The following is a 19183-nucleotide window of genomic DNA, read 5'->3' as shown; positions in this document are numbered from 1 at the left end:
GCAGAACCGGAAGTAAGCAGCAGCCGCGACTACGCTCCTCTGTTCCACTAGGCGGCGCCATCTCGAGAGGAGCCATCTTTGGAAGGGCAAGGTATTCCCCACGGGGAGAGAGAGGGGAAAGGAATCGAATGGAAAGGGCAAAAGATGGTATCTTGAGTATGGAAGGGGGAAAGGAGCGCCAAGCGGCCATCTTGGTAAGGGAAGGTCGCTCTCCGCACGTACGTTTTTCTTTCTTTCTTTCTTTCTTATATATTTTTAAATATATATATAATTAACATGTATATCAGTTGCGCCTCTCCGTATTTAAAAGGAGAGAAATCTCCAACTCATTATGTAAAAACGGCAGTATTAGCCTAATCCCCACATCCTGATGACAACGGGTACTAATGTGATATTTTATAGCAGATTTATAAACCAAATATACAATATTATATATAAAAAGCAACATATTGGATTGCGTCCTAATAAATTCTCACAGTAGACCAGCTAAGATTAATGGGGCTAAATCAGCCATGCTCATCCATTTCAATAGCCCTACTCTGAATAGGACTAGCATTGCATGTTTGCTATTTATCTATAAATATCTATAGATGTATATCTATAGTTGTATATCTATCCCACCTTTTCTCCCCATCCCCGCAAAGGGTTCAAGGCGGCATCTATGCTTCTCTCCCCACCCCCCAATTTTTAAAAATCCATTACAACAACAGCCTTGTTGTAATGGTAGGTACAGGTAGTTACAGGTACCGTAGGTAGCCGTACCAATAACAAACTTAGTTGATCTCTAAGGTGCTACTGGAGTGAATTTTTTTTATCTTGTGAGGTAGGTTAGGCTGAGAGACAGTGACATGTCAAAGGTGAGCTTCCTGATGTTATAAGAATACTAAGGTGTTGTAAATAAAATGAATGTTCATAAGTGCACAAGATAAAACACATACTGTATACATAAGTACATAAACCACTTGTCTGCAATAGTATAGGAGAGACATCCTGAAGTAAGTAAGTAAACTTTAATACTGTCAAAGACCAGCAAAAGCCATCATGAAGTCTTCTTGACTCTTATTGACCCCCATTATTTCTTTGCAGAAGGAAGTAGCTTAGCAAAACCTTTCCCAATTGTTCTTTTCACTTACAAATCCTTCAAATCCAGTCCAAAGAGCACATCTTGTGTATGAATAGGGGAGGTCTATGACAATGGTTTCAGAAGCTAGGGTATCTATCACTTCAAAAGACTGGCAGGCTAATGCAATCAGAAAGGATTATCAGCTATCTTGACAAACAGGAGATAAGGTACACTTGAATCTGTGTAGGATGCTTTTGAGTGGTCTTTGGCTAAGGGGTTGGGAAATTTCTTAAGTAAAAAAAAAAAAGCTGTTATACACCTTTGTTCTGGGTCCTCACCTCCTTGCAAGGTGGTGGGAGGGGAAATTCTGATGCAACAGAAAAAATAAATATCTTCCTTGCTTTCCTTCTACTGGTTCCATTCATTTTCCTCTGACTAATAATGGACTTGGGGGGACACTGAATCCCTTGATAGAGAGCTGGGCTGTAAAAGCCTGCCCCTATAACAATGGCTGAGTGGGGGATTTGAACCTGGGCTCCCCAGCTCCTACCAACACACTGACTGCACTCCACACTGGCATGGCAGGTGATCAATCACCTCTTCACCTGCAGAGCAGACAGATGGGCAATGTGTGTAAACAGGAGTCGCTTTACCTCCCATCATTTCCTCCAGCATCTAGAGAACGGCAAATATGTCAATTTCTTCGACCCAGACCAACACGGCTACCTACCTGTAACCATGTAAATTTCAGTTTATCTAGGCTTCACAAGTTCAATTTTCCACATTTCTGCATCAATCTGCAGACCATCATCATCATCATTTTTTAAAAGGGCCTGTCGAAAATTTGTTAGCATTTTAATATGTATTTGCAAGATACAGAGAAGGGAAGGGAACCTCAGTTCCCAAGGGGCCAATTGCTTCTCTTTTTGGCCCTCAGGACTCTCCCCAGGCCACAGAGATGATGACCATTACACAGTGAGCTTCATGCATTTTAACCAGAGTCTATCTGATCCTAATTTTATGCTCTAAACCAGGGGTAGTCAACTTTTTTTATACCTACCACTCACTAATGCATCTTTCTTGATGATAAAATTTCCTTACCGCCCACTAGTGCTTGATGGAAGGATTCAGCTTGTGCCATAGAACCCCCTACCGCCCACCTAGAATCCTGAAATGCCCAGCAGGGACCAGGTTGACAACCCCTGCTCTAAGCACTCTTCCACACTCTTCCAAACAGTAATGGTAGTTGCAACTACTGCCTGTTCCGGGCAACACAACATTATTTTTTAAAGCGAACAAACCAGAAGACTGCCCTTCCATAATTTGCCTCCACAAACATAAAAGTGCTTTGCTAACAACCCAAAGCATCTCTGTGACTTTGGTTTCCCAATGTCAAGGCATTTGGTCAGATAAATGTTCCTTTTATTGCTTGCTAGAAAGCAGCTTTATTTCAAGCCTGTGATGGTATCAGATTGCAATGTTAATTTTTGTGTGAGCATCAATAAAAAGTGGGTTTCTGATGCACTTGGATGATTCACTCACCAACATTTTTATTGGGCTGGATCATCACAAAAATGTTGATTTAATAGTAAATTCCTGAAATATTGATAAAGGAGAATTGAAAGGCATTCATTCCAATTTCATTAGAGCAGGAAAGTGACTGCAGTGTTTAAGGTGGTCTTTTCTTTTCTTTTATTTCTGCAAATACTGTGTCTTTACAAATATATTTCCATATTAAAATCTAGTGGTGAAAGAGATTTCACCAATATTGCATTTCTGAGTATGTTTACTTGGCAGTAAATCACATTGATTTTTATAGCCCTTCTTAGGGCCATTTCAATAAAGGGACGCAGGTGGCGCTGTGGGTTAAACCACAGAGCCTAGAGAGCTTGCCGATCAGAAGGTCGGCGGTTCGAATCCCTGCGACGGGGTGAGCTCCTGTTGCTTGGTCCCAGCTCCTGCCAACCTAGCAGTTCAAAAGCACCTCAAAGTGCAAGTAGATAAATAGGGACCGCTACAGTGGGAAGGTAAACGGCGTTTCCGTGTGCTGCTCTGGTTCACCAGAAGCGGCTTTGTCATGCTGGCCACATGACCTGGAAGCTGTACGCCGGCTCCCTCGGCCAATAATGTGAGATGAGCGCCACAACCCCAGAGTCGGTCACGACTGGACCTAATGGTCAGGGGTCCCTTTACTAGGGCCATTTCAAGCACACACAACTTCTCTCTAAAGAATCCTAGGACCTGTAGTTTTGTGCTAGAGCTTGTAGCTATATAAGAAGAAAAGTACAGTGTTATAAGAATTTTAAGATCATATATATATATAAAAGATAAATGTTCATAACTGTATATATAAACCACATGTCTGAAACTTCACAGAAAAAAGTCCTGAACAAATTGACCTCAAATATTTCTCTGCAAGGTCAAAGTGGGAAACCTCCCCATTGTCTCTTTCCTCACAAATCCTGTCTTAAGGGCACATTTAAGATATGAATAGGGTGTGAGCCTGTGACCTGGCTCAGGAACTAAGTATTTATCATTACAAAAGACTGGCCAGGCTCCCCAGGTAATCCAGTCAAATGACCATTAGCAGGTAATCTGCCACGCAGGATAAAAACAATAAAAACAACGCACTCGGATTTCTGCTGTAGACCACCCTTGTCTGTGATGTAGCTATGATGTATGTGGGGGGGTGGTCTTGGGCTACACCCCTTCTGTGATGTATCTATGTTGTTTCTGGGGGCAGTCTTGGACTCCAGGGCGGGAAATTTAAAATTTCTATATATGGTAAGAGCTTGCACACCTTTGTTCTGGGTCTTCCCCCCCCCTTCCTGTGTGTGTGGGGAGGAACACCCTGTTGCAACAGCTTTTAATAAAGATCAGGCTTAACTAGGCACCTTGCTTTTCACTAGAATTCTGGTCTGGTCTCTGTCATTTTACTAGCCGGTAAGGGCTTTCAATTGTGCTCTGCCGGAGGTCCGGGCTCCCTCCCGGAGAAGGACCCCTTTTAACTCTTATAACATACAGTTCCTAGGATTCCTTGTGGGTAGCCATGTGCTTTAAATGTAAGGTGCAGATTTGCCCTCCATGCCATTAGAGTCTCTGAACAAGGATGTATGCTCCATTTGTTCATGTAAATATTGTTTTTTGGGGGGGCTAAATACCCCAATCTCAAAGGGGTGAACGGTTTTGAGGGTTCCAGTGTGCCCCCTGGGTTGGTTTGCTTTGAATGTAATTTGCTAGAAACTGGTGTCATTTCCTATAACAAAATTGGGGTGTGTTTTGCAGCATTAACACTCCCAACAGATCTTGCTTTCTGGTTAGGTTCCAGTGGGAACCCCCAGTGTCATACGTAGCACAGAGAGCAAAGCAGGCCTCTTGAGATTTAAGTCAGTCGTTACTGCAAAGACTGGTAGTCTGTTGACCATTTCACTTACCCAGACACCTTGAAGACATAACCTCCCACAGGGAGAGGAAAATCTAAGCCCTAGTCCCCAAATAACTCTCACTTAAGAACATAAGGAGAACCTACTGGATGAGGCCAGTGGCCCATCTAGTCCAGCATGCTGTCATCACAGTGCCCAACCAGATGCCCTGAAGGGAAACCCACAAGCAGCACCCGAGCACGAAAGCACTGTCCCCTTCTGCAGTTTCCTGCATCTGAAATCCAGAAGGACCACTGCCTCCAACTATGGAGGGAGAGCTTAGCTAGTGTGGTTGGTGGCCTTTGGCAGCCTTGTAATCTGAAAGGCATCAAGAAGAGCGTTGCTGCTTGAGAACAGGATGCTTTATTAGATGAGCTGCTGGTCTCACCCAGCTGACTCTTATGTTCTTATCCTCGTTTTTTGAAGGGGGGGGTGTCACTCAAATGAAAGCTACATACACAATGTACATTAGGGCAGATCCACACTATACATTTAAACCCCATGCCTACCAAAGGATGGGAATAGTAGCACTGTGAGGGGAAACTGAAATTTCCAGATTTATTTTGGGTGTTGTTTTTTAAAAAATGTGTGCTGAATATGCTTTAAATGTTTTGTATGGATCAGAGTTAGAAGTACACTCCTCCCCAAAAAATTCTGGAATTTACCCATCAGAGCTGCCCTTCCCAGGACCCTTAACCAGGCAATTCCTATCATCCCTGACCACTGGTCCTGTTAGCTAGGGATCATGGGAGTTGTAGTCCCAAAACATCTGGAGGGCCGAGTTTGCCTATGCCTGCCCTTTACAAACTACAATTCCCAGGATTCTTTAGGGGTGGGGGTGGGGGAATGTATGAAGGGTTAATTCTCTCTCCACCCAGCAGAGGGCTTGTCAAGCACATGTAAATTCACACCCCCTCCAGCTTTGTTCATTTCATTTCCTTTTTTCTTCTTAAGATTACTTATTACTTATCTAGATCGAGGAGCAAAGTTCTTTAAAAGGAACCACCTGCCTCCTTTCTGCCATCACCAGCTTGGACAAAAGGGACACCAGAATTAAGGTTGCCGGCTAGTCATAAGAAGGTAAGGAATGGGGTAAGAATAGTTGCCTACACACCATACATTTAAAGCACATCCCCTCCCCCCAAAAAAGAAGCCTGGGAACTGTAGTACCCTACAAAGAGCTAAGATTTCAATCGCCCTTAACAAACCGCAGCTCCCAGGATTTCTTTTGGGAGGGTCATGCTTTAAACATACAGTATAGTGCTTTAAACACAGCCTTGGTGTACAGTTGTGCCTTTAATAGAAGCTGAACAAATCAGGTGACAATCCCCCCCCCCCCGGCATGGCATTGCTGCAAACACAGTTGAGGACCCCAGGCCAAAAAAGAAAGAAAAAAGGCTGTCACCCTTAGCTGGGATGCCACAAGATCCCCTTCCCTTTATTTAAAATCCCCCCTTGCTTTTTGTGATTGGCTGGAGCCCTGTCATATCTCCTCCCAGAAATATTTCACTTGTTTAAAAAAAAAACCCACACACACCACAGGGAAATTGAAAGGTGCCAAGCATGGTGAATTTTGTGGTATGGAAAAGTCCAGAAAACTTTAGAGTAAGCGGATCCCCTTTCACCCCTGTTTAAAGACTTGCTTTATTATTAATATTAAGTACCGGTATTTATATTTACAGGTAGGTAGCCGTGTTGGTCTGAGTCGAAACAAAATTAAAAAATTCCTTCAGTAGCACCTTAAAGACCAACTAAGTTTTAATTTTGGTATGAGCTTTTTGTGTGTGGTATCTAATGAAGTGTGCATGCACACGAAAGCTCATACCAAAATTAAAACTTAGTTGGTCTTTAAGGTGCTACTGAAGGAATTTTTTAAAGTATTTATATGTTTATGTTGTTGTTAACAGTTTTGGCCTGGTTCTTTACATTCTTGATTAAACCCCATATGCTTTGTTTTGTCATCCTGTGTTCCTCTGAGATTATCTGTTTACACCTAATAATCCCTTTGGTGGCTAAGAAGCGAGAAAACTCAGCTTGGTTCTGAGATTCTGAAAGCTGCTATGATCCTGCCAGGAAGCATGTGGTTCTTTGGAAATGTGATTTTATTTCTCTTACTTCAAGACAGGGATGGATGGCATCTCTTCCTTTTGTAGAGAAGCTTCTGTGACATCCTTCAAATTCCAAATGCAGCATTTGTTTTCTGTATTACATTAATATCCCATTTTTCCTCCAAGGAGCTCAAGACACTGCTTATGGTTTTCTCTCTTCGCATTTTATCCTCCTAGCAACTCTGTGAGTCAGAACAAAATAAATAAATAAATCCTTCCAGCAGCACCTTGGAGACCAACTAAGTTTGTCATTGGTATGAGCTTTCGTGTGCATGCACACTTAAGTATCTGAAGAAGTGTGCATGCACATGAAAGCTCATACCAAGAACAAACTTAGTTGGTCTCTAAGGTGCTACTGGAAGGAATTTTTTTTATTTTGTTTTAACTACAGCAGACCAACACAGCTACCTACCGGTACCTGTAACTAGATCTGTGAGTCAGGTTAGACCAGGAGTTAGTGATTGGGTCTAGGTCACACAGTGAATTTCATGACTGGAGATTTTTGAACCAATGTGCTCCCTGACCCTTGTCCAGTACTAATCACTACACCTTGCTGGCTCAAGGCTACTTGCGTCCACGTACGCTCATACATCAGCTATCTATTTTGCAAAGTTGTTCATTTTCTCATAGTGCATTTGGACTATGAGGTATTTGGACCTAAGATATCCTAACCACATTTTGCATGACGGTTCCCAAGATCAAGGAGCAGCTTTGGGTTTGTGTCTGAATGCAATTGATCTCTCATTTCTTTTCCTCTCTCCCATTCCTCTCTCTGTGTAAGAAATAACGCAGGTCCATGCATATGGCACTGCAAACCAGTGTTGTAGTGGTATGGTTAGAAGTATCGCTCTGTCCTTGATTCGTTACCTACTGGGAAGGAATAACCGTATTGGATTCTGCTGGTATCACTCAAAGGTAGGAAGACCAGGAGTGTCAGGACAGGAGCCAAATGTGGACTCCCAGGCTTCTCTACCAAACCCTTGGAACTCTCCGCAGGCTGCACCCCTCACTGGCCCTGCTTGAGTGTTTTGGTCTCATTGGAGCAAGTTTTAAAGTTGTAGAGTCTTAAAGTTTGAAGGGACCATAAGCACAATCTAGTCCCACCCCCCTGCAATGCAGAAATCCCAGCTAAAGAATCCCTAACAGTGGCCATCCAACCTCTGTTTAAAAACCTCCAATAAAAGAGAATCCACCATATCCCAAGGTAGCCTGCTCATTGTCAATCATTAGATAGTTCTTCCTAAGGTTTAGTTGGAATCTCCTTTCTTGTAACTTGATTTAATTGGTTTGGGTCCTTCCCTCCAGCGCAGCAAAAAACAAACTTTAGATATTTGGAGATGGCTATCATATCTCCCCTCAGACTCTTTACCAGGCTTTATCTTTACCTTTTACCAGGCTAAACATGCCCAATTCCCTCAACTGTTTTTATAAGGTTTGGTTTCAAGACCATTGATCATCTTAGTCACCCTCTGCAGACATTCCAGTCTCCTCCTTGTCTGGATGGAGGATGGGAAGTGTGAGTGGGTGTTGCTTGCTGTACAAAGGGGGAAATCACCTTTGTTGCTGCTCCTACTTTTGCCACTGGCCCTAACTACCCTGTGGCATGTGGCCCCCAGAAGGTCACCTAGGAGGGGATGTGGCCCTAGGCCTGAAAAAGTCTGCCCTGCCATAGGAAAAACCATTTAACCAGAAGGAGCCAGCTGGAAAATGTGACTGTGCTTTGTATGGATGGAGTTTAAGTTTTTTGTTGATAATGACAGAACAGAGTAGGGGAAGTTGGGGTATTTACTGCCCGGTGTGCTAAGGTTGCTCCCTTTATTATTAGTAATGTATTTACCACTTCATGCATCAAACTCTAGTCTCTGAGCAGTTTGCAACATTATAAAAATTACAAAAAACCCTAATAAGAATTCCACACTTTAAAGCACCATAGAAAAATTATAGAAGACCCTCTTAAATGCCACTAAACGAGGTGTTGGGAAGCTCTAGCCTTGCAGATGCTGCTGGGCTACAATTCCCATTATCAGCAGCACTTCTAACATGCCTTCTTTCTTTCCTTCCTTCTTTCCCCCTACCCTTTCCTCCTTTCTCTAGGCAAAAATGTCCAGGATGGTTCAGGCTCGGAGGCTGGAGGGCGTAGAGAAGAATATCTGGTATTTCCTCCTTGGGTGGGCCCCACCATACACCATGCTTGCCCAGTCCATACTTGCCCAGCTGCCAGACTATACAAGGCCAGACTCTTTCTTTCTTTCTTTCTTTCTTTCTTTCTTTCTTTCTTTCTTTCTTTACTAATAAATGTAGTTCTGTATGGCCAGATAATAAAAAATATCAGGACAGCTTACAACGTTGAAACATAAATTACCATTCCTAAAAAAGAAAAGAAATACAGAGCATTATTATGGTAACTGGCCAATCAAAAATAAATGCTGAACAGCTGCAGAGCCCTTTCAGGATAAAGAGGCCTTATATTTACATCTAGCCTAGTCACATCACCCACTCCCTGATCCTTTTAAATAGGAGATACTGTTGAGGATTGAGCCAGGGACCTTTTGCACGCAAAGCAGGCACACTGCAACTGAACCGCAGTTCCACCCTGACAAACCAACAACAACATCTTGTTTGCTTTGGTGAAGTGGTACTGGTTATGCTCCAGGGTTGCTGTTAGGTGCTAGGGGCCTCTGTCCAAGGAGGGTAAAGCCTTTTGTCAAAATGCTTACCTGAGAGAGCAGAGTTCAAGGAGCAACGTAGTTTTGGCCAGCCAAGCACAGAGCATCAGTTCAGCCCCAAAACATGATCCAGACAGTCAAGTGTTGTAAGAATTTACTTCTACACCACCTGTTCATTACCCAGATGAGAGGGAACAGGTTTTAAAGAAAACATGGAACAAAGAGAATTACAGTTACAGCAAACTTCAGCAGATCCAGTTAGGGACCCAGAGTTTATTAGATACTATTGCAATAGGGCAGAGCCAAACTTAATGTGGTTTTCTATACTGCCACTTAAGAAGAAGGTCTTCCACGAGGAGACTGCACACAGAGTCGTAAAACATCTAAGCAGTCTTAAAACATAAACATCCTTCTACATATACAAGGAAGGTTACAGGTCATGAGAAGTAAAACAACCATGGCTCCATACAGGTATCTTCACCCCCATAATCACATCGAGGTGCCCCAAGAATGCCTAGGCCATTTGGGTCTCAAATGTCACACTTCTGTCACATTCCTCTAGCAACCAGGTCTCCATCAGACTTTCGACATTCCTTCCTTTATCTCATTTCCCTTGCTTCTGCTATCTCTGTCTGACCTAAGCTGGCAGCTTGCTTTAGGGGGATCAGTGAATGATGGGATTCAAACCATCCACCTGTCTGAGTCTTGCTTCTTTGCACACCCTGAACCCTAACAATAGACAGTATCTGTAATCCAGCTGGGGTTCAGATTGCAGGAGGCTGGCCTAGTGGGATTTAATTCTTCCTCTCTGCTCTTTTGCCTTTCACTCTCCTTAGGGTGGAGTTCGTCAAGTTGGCGTCCACGTACAAGACCGTGAACCTGGGCCAAGGCTTCCCTAATTTCCCCCCACCGGACTTTGTCAGGGAAGCGTTGATAGAGGCTGTTGGTGGAGAGAATACCTTGCTGCACCAATATACCCGAGAATTTGTATGTGAGAATCTCCTCCCTTTCTCTCTCAGGCTGCATGCATATACCTTACATAAGTCTGAAGTGTTGCTATGCAAGAGCAGTCCTATACATAGTTCCCTGCACAGTTATCCCATGGGAAGAGAGATTGGTTGTTAAACACTCTGGAAATTGCAGCTCTGTAGGTGTGGGGATAGGGGCTTCCTAACAACTCTCAGCACTCTTCAAAAACTGCAGTTCTCAGGATGCTTTGGTTTGGGAGAAGCCATGGGAGCTTAAAGTGGTATCATAGTGCTTTAAATATATAGTGCAGATGAGGCTGCAGAAGAAAATTTCTGGATAGGCTGCAGTCTAAGTGCAGCAAGAAGAAAGAACACTTGTGTTTATGATCAAGTTCAGGACAAATGTGCAATAAACTTCTACTAGCCTGTTTGCTTCAGGTTACCATTCTGTGTTCTCAGCCTCTGTTGTTTCCCCAGGGCCACCCACGTTTAGTAGCAATCTTGGCCCGCTTTTTTGGGAAGCTGCTTGGACGAGACCTGGACCCTCTGAAAAACGTGATGGTGACTGTTGGTGCTTATGAGGCCCTCTTCTGCTGCTTCCAGGCTCTGGTGGATGATGGAGACGAGGTAACAGAGTGCCTGTGTGCTTTGGGACATATTAATGGCTAGGGCAATGCTTCTCAGACTTCATGAAACTGGAAAGTGGGGATTCTAGCCTCTGCCTCCCTGAACCACCCAATGAAGCTGAATGTTCAAAGATTTTGGGAGTACAGAGAAAAGGAAGGACTTCTTCACACGGCATGTAGCTAAACTCTGGAATTCATTCCTGCAGGAGGCAGTGATGTCCACCAAACTGGATGGCTTTGAAAGAGGATGGGCCAGATCCATAAAGGCTATCAGTGACTGCTGACTCTGATAGCTATGTCCTGCCTCTGCTGTCAGGAGGCAGTATGCTTCTGAATACCATTTGCTGAAAATTGCAATGGGGGAGAGTGTTGCTGTTGCGCCCAGGTCCTGTTTGTGGCCTTTTTGTTAAGGCATCTGGTTTGCCACTGTGAGAACAGATGCTAGACTAGGTGGGCCCCCTTTGGCCTGATCTATCAGCCAGCCTTGTTCTTTACTTCCTTCTTCTCTTCCTGACAGGCAGATGGGTGGCATCATTGCTGTTAATGATCCTTTTGTCTGGCAGTTTGTTAAAATGTTGTACGTACACACACACACACACACACACACACACACACACAAAATCAAATAATATATTGAGGTCTGAAATCCTGTGACCACATAACATAAAAACTAACAAACAATGTGCTTGATACCTCTTTTGCATTTTCTTAGGTCATTATTATTGAGCCGTACTTTGACTGCTATGAGCCCATGGTGAAAATGGCTGGTGGGACTTCTGTGTTCATACCTCTGCAACTAGTAAGTGGACTGATTGTGCTGGCCTTTGTAGACAGTGACCCTGACACTTCAAATTTCACTAGAGTACAACATCCATCAATCCTGATCATTGGCCACACTGACTGGGGTGTGGGTGGGTGTCATGGGGGTTGGAGCCCAACTCTTCTTTACGGGCAGTGCTACTTCATCCAGAACAACCTGAGCTCCACATCCCTGATTGGATGAGTCACTCACCAACAGTACTTTTGTCTTGTATCAACACTGCCTCTGTCCTGTCTCAATGCAGCTTTAGTTGACTGGCCTTGATCCCAGACGGTGGCTCAGCTCTTCCACAGCTTCACCTGAATCAAACGAAATAGCTAGTTCTGGGGCCTCTGCCCATTGGCAGAAGTCCAGTGGCCAGACTCTCCCTTTACTCTCTCTTTTTCTCCATCTCCTCCACCAGAATGCTGCAGAAGGTGGCAAGCTGAACTCTAGCAGAGACTGGCAACTGAATCCAGCCGAGCTGGCGGCAAAGTTCACCAAGCGAACTAAAGCCATTGTGCTGAACTCTCCCAACAACCCTTTGGGGAAGGTAACTAAGAACCCTGCAATTTCGCACAGGCCACTTGGTGTACATTTGAAATATGTATGTGCAGTTCAGTATGTGTCACAGAATCATTGTGCTGCTTCAGGGCATTGCATAGGCATCAGCCTCTGCTTCAGCTGAACCCACCCCCACCACCTTCCCCCAGTCTTATATGCCTTTGCAGCCAGATTTTCCTATCCTGCAAGATTGGGGGAAAGTTGAGGGTTCTTCCAACTTTTGTTGTAAAAAGAAAACTCTTCATAAACCAATCTTAGAAGATAGCAACATTATCTGACGTCTCCATTTAGGAACAGAGTGAATGAATGGCACCTGTTCCTGATGAAGCGGCATTTATTGTCTTAAAGTGTCAAATTCCTTAACTTCTCTCTGCCACCTGGGAACACCTTCCTCAGCAAAGCAGAACACCCTTTCCATGAGTGTTTGGAGGGTCCTTATCCCAACAGTGGGAGTAGCTGCCTCTGTTCTATGTCATAGGAGCCCGGAGTTGCCAGTCTTCTCCCTCTTGTGCAGGTGTTCAGTAGAAGGGAGATGGAGCTCATTGCAGAGTTGTGTGTGAGACATAACGTCCTCTGCTTCAGTGATGAGGTATACGAGTGGCTGGTCTACGATGGCAACAAGCATATCCGGATGGGTAAGGCAGACCCGTTTTTTGGACACTTGGCTTCATACCTGATCCTCCCCCTAGTCTGTGAACCTGAGCTGATATAAGCATCAGTGGGTCCCTATGCCTTCCTCTCCTTTTTGGGACCAAAGTTGTCTGACTCCTGCAAGATCTTGCCTTGAACTTTCCAGACTCTGCAAAGAACAGTGTTTTTAAAGGAGCAGATACTCAGGGTGCTTCTCCCTTATGGGAGAAATGTCCGAGCTCTGATTTCCTTTCTCTTTAATGCACCACCGTGTAGATTTCAGCTTGATTTTCTTTCCTTGCTTAACAGCAAGTTTACCAGGAATGTGGGAACGAACCGTGACCATTGGAAGTGCCGGAAAAACCTTCAGTGCAACAGGATGGAAGGTAAGGAGGCAGGTGTAGGAGGAGCCAGACTTAAGGATTGTTTTCCAGTTGAAATTCCTACCTAATCCCTTGCAGGCAAAGGAATAGGTCCATGGTAGGGTGCATACTTTTCATGTGAGAGGCCCCAGGCCCTGTGATCTTCGGATGAAGGGCAGCATAGTAATTTTAATAATCATCTTCATCTACACATGAAAAATGGATCAGCCAGCAGGTAATTCAAAGCACACAGCATTTCATCAAATATTAGGACCATGGTAATAGCATAGCTTTGTATTGTTCATAAACAGTAGAGCTGCCTAGCTATCTTTGTGTTGACCAGGAGACTATCCTGTAGACCAGGAGAACCTCAGGGGGACAAGCACTGCCATTGGGAGCCTGCCTAAAACCCCGGAGAGCCACTGCCAGTCAGTGCAGACAATACTGAGCTGGAGGGACCCTAATGGTCTAGCTCAATATAAGGCAGCTTCCTTTGTTCCTAATGTATCCTTGAACTCTGATAATGCCTCTTGGTTGTTTGGATTGAAGCTAGAGGGTGTGTAGAGATTGAGGCTAGAGGGTGTGTTTGTGGGTAGAAACCAGCCAGGTGTACAAAGGTAGCATTTACTTTTATTGCTCTGCCCCCTTTTGCCTCTGGTCCCTCCCACTGCTGACAGGTGTCCCTCAGAAGGTTGCCTCTGTGGCAATACAGTAGACTTTCCCACACTCTCAGTGACATATGAAGAGCACCAGCTATCCAGAGATCTGAAAAATAATTGCATTTCCCTTTCCGTGGCCATAGGTTGGCTGGACAATTGGGCCCGACCACCTTTTGAAGCACTTGAGGACAATTCATCAAAACTCGGTTTATCATTGTGCAACAGCGGCTCAGGTAAGAAAACAGTGCTGGACAAAATGGTTTATGTGGCAGACCTTCCACTGCAGGGGTAACCAATGTGTTGCCCTCCAGATGCTGCTGGACTACAGTCTCCCACGTTTTTCAGTTTTTATTTATCTAGAACATTTGTACTGCACTGTTCAGCCCAAATGGATCCTTTGAGTTGTTTACATGCAATCCATTTAGTCGGACACGACTAAACGACTAAACAACAACAAATCTAGAAAGAACTAAATAATAATTATAATTGGGGGTGCAGGAGAGGGCCTTCTTAGTGGCTGCTCTCTGGCTTTGAATCTCCCTCCCTTGGGAGGCCAGACTGGCTGCCTCCTTGTTGTCCTTCCGCCAGCAGGTGAAGCTTCTTTTACAGCAGGCTTTTGGACTATTCTTCTACACGGAGCAAGCCAATTTAAATTATTGGGCCAGTTAATCTTGCCCATTATTGTCAGTGGGTCTACTTGGAGTAGGACTCAAATGGAAGAAGACCCACGTTAATACTTCTTGGCATCTCAAAGAATTGAGCACAGTATGTATATACTTACTGGAATAATCAACCTGGGGGGGGGGAATTAGTGACAACTTTGACGCTGCTAACCTTGCCTGATAATTGCATTTGCAGTTGATGTCCATCTGTTATTCATGAGTCTCTAGGAAGCCGTGGCCTGTGGGCTAGAGAAAGAGTTTGAGCGCTTTGGGAAGCCCGAGAGCTACTTTGCCCAGCTACCTCAACAGCTGCAGCGAAAGCGAGACTTCCTGGTCCAGAGCTTGCTTGCTGTTGGCATGAAGCCCATTATCCCAGAGGGTTCCTATTTTGTAGTGGCCGACCTCTCAGAATTCAGTAAGCATGACATTCCCCCTTCACCCAGTTAATGGTGGAAATTATTATTATTATTATTATTATTATTATTATTATTATTATTATTATTATTTTAAAAGGGGGAATATACATTTAAAGAGACAGCACCATACATTTAAAATACATTTTCCCTTCAAAAAAATAATAATCCTGGGAAATGTAGTTCACCAGCTGCATTCCCAGCATGCTTAACAAGCTACAGTTCCCAGGATTCTCTGGGTCAAGCCATGTGCTGTAAATGTATGGTGGGTCTGCAGCCATCATGTTGCTTATTTTGAGACCCAGTCCAAATTCAGATCCATTGGTGCACCTAGCTCAGTACAGTCTGTCTAGAGTGACTGACAGCAACTCTCTGGGGTTTCACGCAAAGGTCTTTCCCAGACCTGGAGATTGAACCTAGAACCTTTTGCGTGCAAGGCAGGTGCCCCACCACTGAACCATGGTCCTTCCCTTAAAAATAAAGTAAAGTTCTAGTCCTTAGGATTCAGAATAAAGGGCTAATTTCAATGGAGATATTTAGAAAGCTGCCTTATACTAAGATAGTTTGTGCATAAAGCCCAGCATTGTTGACCAGCAGCAGGCTCCCGAGGGTTTGTGAGTATGGGTCTCTCCAGTGCCAAGCATTTGAACTGGGGACCTTTTTCATTCAAAGCATGTGCTCTGTCACTTAGCAATCTTAGCCACTCAATCAATGCCCATGCTCTCTTTTTAGAAGATGAACTTCCTGATGAGCCAGACTCCGAGGAGGAGCCGTACGATTATCGCTTTACAAAGTGGATGATCAAGAACAAGGTACGTGACCTAATATTTGGGATCGGCCAGACCATTAGTGAGGTGGCTGCCTTAGGTGGCAGATTTGGGGAAACACTGAAAGTGGCAATATTACCAGTCTGCTTCTTCTTGACACAGGGAAGGGATGGCCACACTGGGTTTTCTGCCTCTGGCACTCAGAAGGTTGCTAACATAGAAATTCACCTCTTATTGTTTCAGACCAATACTCCATCCAACTCATGACTGGCAGCTCCAGGGGTGGAGAACATTTTTCCACCTGAGGACCACTTACTCTTCTGACCAACCTTCCAGGGGCCATGTGCCAGTGGTGGGCTGGGCTAGAGACAAAGGTGGATGGACCCATGAATGCAGTCGAAACAAAATTAAAAAGCACCTTAAAGACCAACTAAGTTTTTTATTTTGGTATGAGCTTTCGTGTGCATGCACACTTCTTCAGATACACTGAAATAGAAGTCCCCAGACGCTTATATGTAGAGAAAGGGTGGGGAGGGGTATCACTCAGAAGGGTGGTGGAAATGAGTGATTGACTGACTGATAGCTGTTGACGACTGTAAACGACTGCAAATGGTCGTCAACAATCGTCAACAGCTATCAGTCAGTTAATCACCCATTAACTGGAAGGAATTTTTTTTTTGTTTTATTTCGACTACGTCAGACCAACATGGCTACCTACCTGTAACAATGAATGCAGTGTTTAGCTTTTGTACAGTGAACCAGTTTCTGTATATGGACACACCCCTCTATCCTCCACCCAAGCAAGAGACATTTTCAGACACCCATTTCAACCAGGGGAGAAACACTCAGGGCATGAAACCAGACAAGTGAGAGTACATAATAATCATAATAATATTTCTTTATTTGATAAAATTATTTGAAAAAATAACAATCTCAAAGTGAAATAAAAAAATTCCTTCAGTAGCACCTTAAAGACCAACTAAGTTTTTATTTTGGTCTTTAAGGTGCTACTGAAGGAATTTTTTTATTTTACTTCGACCCAGACCAACACGGCTACCTACCTGTAATCTTAAAGTGGTTTACAATGATATGTGTAATTATAATGTTAATAATAACAGCAACAGTATTTAATCTATGAATCCCCTTTCACTTGTGTGTCAAGGTGAATTACAAACATATCATAAAAACAGTCAGGAATTGTTTTTTAATCTTACAAAAAGTCCATTTTCTATTTTTTTTAAAAAAAAACTAAGGCAGATACTTTATAATGTAATTGGAAAACCTGTCAATACACAATTCTTCCACCTCCATAGGGCTTAGCCGCCATTCCGGTCTCTGCCTTCTTTAGCCCACCACAGAAGAAGAACTTTGACCATCTCATTCGCTTTTGCTTTGCCAAGGTGAGCTGTCCATGGGATTATTTGGAATGAGTTCCCACATTTTTCACGCCACTTAGGGGGAGATGTTTACATACATTTCTTTGTATCTTGTGATCTGCTTTAGCAAAAATTAGGGTGCTGGGAAACCTGTGGCCCTCCAGATGTTGAACTGCTATTTTTTTATTGTACAAGGTGGAGGGGGGCAGCAGGTGTCTGATAAAAGCATTTAAAACTTACTTTTGTTTTGTGCATTAGGAAGACTCAACCCTGGAAGCCGCAGACAGCATCTTGCAGCAATGGAGTCGGAAGACACAGGGGCAGTAATATAATCGCTTGAAGCAGGCTCTATAGCTAGAATGTTGGAACAAGGAGGGAAAGAAAACCCATGTGCCTATTTTGCCGCTTAACATCAGGGTGCAGAATGGCCCTCTGTTGCCAATTTGCATATGCAGCAGGGAAGTAGTCAGGGAAGTAGTGTTAGGCTCTAGGGATCACACATTCACCAACGTGATGGTGCCCTGCCATAGTCTCCCTTATGGGAGTTGTGGTCCAAAAGATTTGGAGGGCAACAGAATGGAGAATGTTGTTCCTGGCCACTCTCCTCACAGCCTGCCTGGCTTCCAGTATCTGTGGCCAGAACCACACCATACAATTAAAGCACATCCAGCACACATTTAAAGTCTGTTTCTCCCCCACCCCTAAAGAATCCTGGGAACTGTAATTTCCTCCTTATGAAGCTACAGTTCCTTGTTTCCTTAACAGGCTACAGCTTGTTGTGTTACTTGTGAAACTCTTAACATACCTCCATAAATAGGAATGGGGAGATCTGTGCCCATCCAGATGTTGTTGGACTATATCTCCCATCAGCTCCCAGCATGGTCTAATGGTCAGGGGTGATGGGAGTTGTAGCCCTGCAACATTGAAAAGCCCTAGGTCCTCCCCATCCCCTGCTCAACAGCTTCCAAAGGCATCCCTGCATTACTTTTGATCTGAAATTGTGAGTGTGCTCCTTGCTGGGCTGTCCTTATTAGTGCAAGAATTTTGAGAAGCAGCTTCTTAACAGTAGAAATTTCTGAGCCTGTGATGTTATGACTGCAATCCACTACAAATTTGCTTTTTGGGAAGTGTGTGTGTGTTGGGGCCGCTAGGTGGTTTGTAACACTAGTATGGGTCTAGAATGGTCTCTCCCCCTCAATTGTTACTTAACCACTTCTCTTCCAGTGCAAGGAAGGAGAGTATCTGGTCCTGTCTTCCCTCACTCTCTTTCAAGGGTAGGACAGGTCCTATCAATATGAGAAATCCTCCCCATTTCCCTTAATTATGCTCTTGAACAAGAGTGGGGGATCCTGCAGCCCCTTTAAAGTGTGACTGTACTACAACTCCCATCATCCGTTACCGCTGTCTATCCTGGCTGGGACGGAGGTGCTTAGAGGACCACATAATCATGAAAAATGAAACATTGGGGGGGGGGGTTAATTTCAAGTTAACTATATAAACATACAAAATGATAATAGAATGTCATAAAATAGGAATAGAGTTTGATCAATGCTTGAGCAGTCACTTATGTTCCAATATAAGCAATCAAATAAAGATGTTGTTCCATAATGTTCCATGTGTTGATGGAGGATGAAAACCACACTTAATAAATTTTACAAAGTCAGTACCGGTAAATGGATACCATGTTGTGTAAATGGTGTTGATGTTTTTTCTGGTGCATTGCTCTTTTTGTAGAGCAGTTAGTTTGTCTATATGTACAATGTCCCAGATTCAAAAAGGTATCTATGGGTTTCCAAATTTTGACTACCACTAATTTACCGGTACCAAATTTTGACTACCACTAATTGCTGTTGGTGAATGGAGGATAAGATCTCTACCGGTTGCATTTTGAGTCTGGGGAGTGAAGAATAAAACCAATTTTGGGTCGAAGCTGTTTTGTCATTTGATTAATTGTTCAGGGTGGGGGAAAATCCCAGAAAGAAATAATTTTGGGTCAAGGCCACCACATATATATTAGAGACGCAGGCAAATGGCATTCCTGTCAGGAAAGTTTTGAATTTTTTTATTCAATCAGACCAGACACATGTACCAGCAATCT

At 43.7% G+C, this 19183-nt stretch overlaps 1 protein-coding gene across 3 annotated transcripts; it reads left to right on the top strand.

The window, feature by feature from the left end:
- Nucleotides 1–91: 91 nt before the first annotated feature.
- KYAT1 (kynurenine aminotransferase 1) lies at nucleotides 92–18751 on the top strand. Of its 3 annotated transcripts, XR_009557035.1 has the most exons (16): nucleotides 92–218; nucleotides 5440–5565; nucleotides 7375–7508; nucleotides 8688–8746; nucleotides 10096–10246; nucleotides 10705–10854; nucleotides 11566–11652; nucleotides 12077–12205; nucleotides 12731–12851; nucleotides 13156–13232; nucleotides 14011–14100; nucleotides 14758–14944; nucleotides 15675–15754; nucleotides 15953–16156; nucleotides 17023–17109; nucleotides 17344–17393. XR_009557035.1 is itself a non-coding variant. In XM_035113578.2 (15 exons), exons 3-15 carry the CDS (start codon nucleotides 7425–7427, stop codon nucleotides 17410–17412), a joined length of 1371 nt encoding a protein of 456 aa, XP_034969469.1. In that variant the 5' UTR covers nucleotides 92–218; nucleotides 5440–5565; nucleotides 7375–7424; the 3' UTR covers nucleotides 17413–18751. The 3 variants fall into 3 exon arrangements, 2 of the variants coding, with proteins under 2 accessions (XP_034969469.1, XP_034969470.1); XM_035113578.2 differs by lacking the exon at nucleotides 15953–16156 and having other exon boundaries at nucleotides 17344–18751; XM_035113579.2 differs by lacking the exons at nucleotides 17023–17109; nucleotides 17344–17393 and having other exon boundaries at nucleotides 15953–16586.
- Nucleotides 18752–19183: the final 432 nt, after the last annotated feature.

This window comes from Zootoca vivipara, chromosome Z, assembly GCF_963506605.1.
Source record: "Zootoca vivipara chromosome Z, rZooViv1.1, whole genome shotgun sequence".
Lineage (NCBI taxonomy): Eukaryota > Metazoa > Chordata > Lepidosauria > Squamata > Lacertidae > Zootoca > Zootoca vivipara.
The sequence above is the reverse complement of the archived record's forward strand: the minus strand, read 5'-3'. Positions and strand labels throughout refer to the sequence as shown.

What these genes read in the sequence shown, in the direction of transcription:
- KYAT1 (XM_035113578.2), top strand. Translation starts at nt 7,425, where the DNA reads ATGGTTAGAAGTATCGCTCTGTCCTTGATTCGTTACCTACTGGGAAGG. An exon ending in TGTTCATACCTCTGCAACTA is followed by an intron (nt 11,653 to 12,076) that starts GTAAGTGGACTG and finishes CTCCTCCACCAG; the next exon opens with AATGCTGCAGAAGGTGGCAA. An exon ending in ATTGTGCAACAGCGGCTCAG is followed by an intron (nt 14,101 to 14,757) that starts GTAAGAAAACAG and finishes ATGAGTCTCTAG; the next exon opens with GAAGCCGTGGCCTGTGGGCT.